Source organism: Varroa jacobsoni, unplaced genomic scaffold (assembly GCF_002532875.2).
Source record: "Varroa jacobsoni isolate VJ856 unplaced genomic scaffold, vjacob_1.0 contig00782, whole genome shotgun sequence".
Lineage (NCBI taxonomy): Eukaryota > Metazoa > Arthropoda > Arachnida > Mesostigmata > Varroidae > Varroa > Varroa jacobsoni.
Genome location: NW_019214525.1, coordinates 47,815 through 52,633, shown reverse-complemented (window position 1 = coordinate 52,633; position 4,819 = coordinate 47,815). Strand labels below are relative to the sequence as shown.

Sequence of the window (4,819 nt, the reverse complement as noted above, 5' to 3'; positions counted from 1 at the left end):
CCATACCGCAGGCAGTGGCACTACTTCAGCCTTCACCATCAATAGGTTCATTCATTTACAAAAAAACCGCCTAAGTGCCGCATAACGTTGTACCATGAAGTTAATCCATTAGAGGAGTGCGTTTCCATACAGCGAATTGTGTCAACTGAGTGAGCCATTGTGTCGTTATAATCGTCACAATATGTTATTATGTTCAAGCTACTAGGTAATAAACGATAGGCATTTCTGGTCCGTTCATAGAAAAAGCTTTATTTTTGACACCTATGACGGATGAATAGCGTGCGTCTTTGCTCCAAAGGACCTGCACATAAAGAATGACCCGGGTGGTCGATGTGCCACCAACGATGGCGTACGCGACCTGCCATGTGGGCCTTGAAGAAACCCCTTCTTCAAGCAATTTCAGACAGCATTGATGATTAAGCTCATTTGTTTGTACGAAATACCAAGTTGCTTAATAACGTATAACACCAACATTCATCTGTGCTTGCTCCCTCTCTGTAAAAGTTCAGAGGAAGATAGGAATATTCAATGAATGAAAGTAGAAAGTCTAAACTCTGTAGGTCTCCAAATTTCAATTTCTTTCGACCCATTCTGGTTTTATGATTATATGAACGTTATTTCACCCATAGTAATAATAAGACAGCTTAAGATTTTCAGCTAAGTAAACTTTAAACACTCATATGAACCAATCTTTGAAGTATAATTTAAAAAGGTAAGCGTTGTTTGTCTCCAGTTCGTGTTTAAATCCTAAAGCATTATGTCTTCTGATAGGACCAGGTCTTCTGATATTCATCAGTGCCTCATATACCTACTAACGAAAAGCTAATTTCAACGGAGCTATTTGTTTGATGTAATTAAATTTACTAGAATTTATATCATTAAATGTTTAATGTAAATCTTTCTGTTCTATGTAGAAGTTCTACTAGGCACCTTTTTAGCATATAGCTTACGTCGAAGTTTTAGGTCATTAAGCCTAGATCATGTGGGGAAAGCAAGGACTCAGCTGAAGTAACAGATCATAAACTAAATGCAAAGCCAATATGTAAATAGCAACAATGTTTTATTATTTCTATTTTTTTTACAGGTTCATTTACAGGTACCACAGGTGATATCGTTTGCGGATAGGCCGATGAATAGGCCTAGCAATCGGTATGCTCTGAGATCAACCAGTGAGGATATCGTTCCATTTGATAGCTGTTACATTACATGCAACGATAATATCAATATTTACTATTAAGCTTGCATCGCTATTAGATCTTGGTAAACAGCACTATCAATATATATATCTGCCTGACAATAGGCATAGTAAAAAGCATATTAGAACGGCTTGTAACCTTTTTTTCACGATGCAACCTAAGCCTCGAACGTAACATTGCCAATGAAAACACCACGCCTAAGGCGCATCTTTGTCACGTACGCGTACATCAAAAGCATTCTGCAAAGTATCGCATCACGTAGCCAGGCCTAACTGTATAACGTTAGCTAACTACGTTTTCTAATGTTACATATATAGCTACTATTTGGCACTTTTCTTGCCATAACAATGCGATCTATTTTTAGTGGATTTCGTCATATTAGAGTTTCGGCAGACCGCGCGAAATTCAAATGCCCCAGACAATTCACCGGATCTCGCAGCTCACAGCCATGGCTCTCTCCAGCTTGTGTTTATCGGGTTCGCTATAACTGCACTTCCAGTTGTTGTTGTTGCAGATCTGCAAATAAAATAGAATAAGTATAATTATGATAATGATACCTAGTAATTAAACTTATACCCTACTTGTTCTATGGCTTAGCATATGCTTTGAGCACTTGATACAATAACGAGTGTATTTCTATCTGTTACAGATTGGGTCACCTAGCCCTTGTTTCCGCAGCTTATTATAAAATGCCAGGATAACTGACAAAACGCAAAGGGCAGCTTACCGATTTTTCATAAGCATCAACATAGTGTTGTTGTTAGCGTTGATAATGGAACGGAGCTAGCCACTAGTTGTGGGAGACCCCCACAGCTGAGCTAGGCAATAAACAAAGAACGCTTGTCTCCGCATCGTCTCACCCCGCCGATCCCTTTCGCACGAGAGGTTCTGGCCCCCGAAATATACATATTGCTACGTACTTAGTATTAGACCCCTTACTAGTTCTCAATAAACCCTTATACAGCCACAACTGCGCAAAATGAACGAGTTGTTGGCCGAAAAAAGCGAAAGCCGCTTTGGTTGGGGGTGCTGGCCACACGTGCAATGTCTAAAAATGGCAGCCCCCCCGGCATCACTCTCCTCTTCGGCCCCCGACTCGTAACGATGTCCATATAAATATCTGGCGTGCATAGACAAGGGACAGACACTACAATAGCGAACTCTTGTAGTAACGAACTCAAAGGATTTCGTGGACTGAGCGCATGGGCGTAAAACTCCTATCGAAGCGTTTTGCTGTTCGGAACCTAGTCAGGTTTACGCTGCGTTAAAAGAGGAAAGATACAAGGAGGTAGATAGGCGACCAAAAACACACCTAAGTTTTTGCTCGATCGACAGATCTGGCAGCGTGATGCATTCAGCGAACGGGTCGTTCATAATCTGACCGATGTTACGAGGCCAATGCTGAGTTGTCTAAAATCTGCGTTAACCTTCGAGTACAAATGGCCATGTCAGAGAGTATCGCATGGTTTGGGCTGAATGTGGTGAAACGATAATGGCAAGTTTGCAGATGGAGATGTACGAGGACGTCAATCAAATGAGGGGCCACGCGATCAAGAGAAAATGAATGCAATGAATAGGGAAGTGGGCATCGCTACGCCTCGATTGTCTAGCTGATAATAAGGTAGATATTATTGATCGAACGGAAAATCGGTGATTAATACTTACAGTTACCGCACAGGCTCAAATTTAGCTGTGGGCCATGATGCTGGAGCGCGGCAGCGAGTTTGTTATAGCTTTGTTCGTCAAGGATATTGTCGGTGCCGTCGGAAGCCGTAGAGATTGTGGAGTTTCCGTTAAGGTCGAAGGCATCTGTAGGCGATCCGTCGGGTTCTTGCTTGACCACGGCGTCACAGCTGGCAATCGACGGCATCTGCAGGCATGTGGCAAGTATGCTGCCACATGATACAGGCGATGCTGATTTAGGACGTGGGTCAGGGGTTTCCATGGGAGCCGGCGAGCGTAAAGGTGATGAGGCAATCTTTGATTTAGGTGAATCAAATGTTTGTTGAGAAAAATCGAAGGTTGTCTGCGTCACGCTGTCTGGCTGAGAGTTCGGAGTAACTGGCATTTGGTAGTCGAAGATCGTTGCGCTCATTGGAGAATCAGCTCTCGATAAACTGTGTTCTTCGTCAGAGCAGCCCAGACCAAGAATGGTCTGTAACTCACGAATATATTCGGCAGCGCAACGCAAGGTCTCAACCTTCGACATCTTCTTGTTAGCATTCTTATACCCCTGCACGTGGTGCCGAAGCGTGTCAAACGTTCGATTGACATTCTGCACGCGTCGTCTCTCGCGTTCGTTTCTACGTGCTACAGACATCTTGTACTTATTGCTATCACATATCTTAGTAACGCCGACCATGACATCTGCCTTCACAGATGATAGCTCCTAGAATGGGGTTAATCGAACAAATATGTCACCCAGCCGCGTAAATTTGCACACTTGTCTTCTATAACTCAGTCATTGTCTCCTTACAGATACATACAAGATTTATTTTTTTCACATTGTCTAAATATTATCTAAATATAACATGTTCTGAGCAGTAGCACAATACATATATGTGTACATCAGGCCTATGCTGAATGTACATAAACCTTGTAACTGGAAAAGACTTACAGATTGCTGTGCTGGGACACTTCCTGAACTAAGCAGCTGGGCGGGCTGTACCGTTAATGCTGGCGTGTTTTGCGGGCTTCCACAACCCGACTTAAGCAACACTCTTGTGATAGGCATGTTTAGCTCCATCTCTATTCCACTGCGTCGTGCCAATAAAAACTAAAAAAAAAAAGAACCGTAATCCAAGCTAGGGAAGCACTGATCTTATCTGGGTCGTTTTCTACGTTGTGACACGAAACCCCGAAAGCCTGTTGATAACTGGGAGTAACTACCGAGCTACACCGGTTTTGAACCTCCGTCGGTTCTGGTGGGAGAGGGTGCTCTACCCAGTTCAAGTTCTGGAGAGGAGGCAGGAAACCTGGGGTTGGGCCTATAGCAACGAAAAAACCGCCGCCTATTTTGTCTCTGCTGCTTTTTCTTCATGGCGTGTTTTCTTCTGTATCTCTTTTATGGTGCACGTAGGTGCTTTGGGCTGGTACGATATTAGCGGAGCTACCGCGGCAAACCGACTCCATTAGTTAGCGCATATCGCGCTGAGACACTTCAGTTTCAACAGATTCATTAGATGGGGTTAAATATAGCGAATTACGCTTGTTCTGGAACTCTGACACCAGCAAATTAGCAAGGTTACCGCTATGCTTCATCCGATCCCATCGTGCAGGGTAATGCGAATCCGGCGACGGTTTACGCCTTGCAGTTCCGATATCACATGTCCGACAGCGAGACACGAGCTATCGAGCAGCCTTAACCAACAGAGGGAGTACAAGCGCTATCGTAACACATCACAGCCGTACCGATCGTTGCGATATTCAGTCGCTCAGCAATGAACAGTCGTCCCAAATGAATCCCGACCATCGCGTCTTGTGGAGCCGCCACACGATGGCATAATCAGAGAAACCATAAATCTAGATTTGTGTTATGTCCTCTCTCTCTCGGCAGACGTTGCTCTGTCTTCGGCGTTGAGTGAGTTTTGCTGTTATGGGCACGACTTGGTCGTAGACGAAAC

The 4,819-nt window shown here is 43.8% G+C and overlaps 1 protein-coding gene across 2 annotated transcripts; it reads right to left on the bottom strand.

Annotated features, from left to right (window-relative positions):
- Nucleotides 1-370: 370 nt before the first annotated feature.
- Nucleotides 371-4,058, bottom strand: LOC111271608 (uncharacterized). Of its 2 annotated transcripts, XR_015315389.1 has the most exons (4): nt 3,814-4,058; nt 2,862-3,585; nt 1,335-1,712; nt 371-495 (listed from the first exon to the last, which is right to left on the bottom strand). XR_015315389.1 is itself a non-coding variant. In XM_022852534.2 (3 exons), exons 1-3 carry the CDS (start codon nt 3,940-3,942, stop codon nt 1,678-1,680), a joined length of 888 nt encoding a protein of 295 aa, XP_022708269.1. In that variant the 5' UTR covers nt 3,943-4,058; the 3' UTR covers nt 1,040-1,677. The 2 variants fall into 2 exon arrangements, 1 of the variants encoding a protein (XP_022708269.1); XM_022852534.2 differs by lacking the exon at nt 371-495 and having other exon boundaries at nt 1,040-1,712.
- Nucleotides 4,059-4,819: the final 761 nt, after the last annotated feature.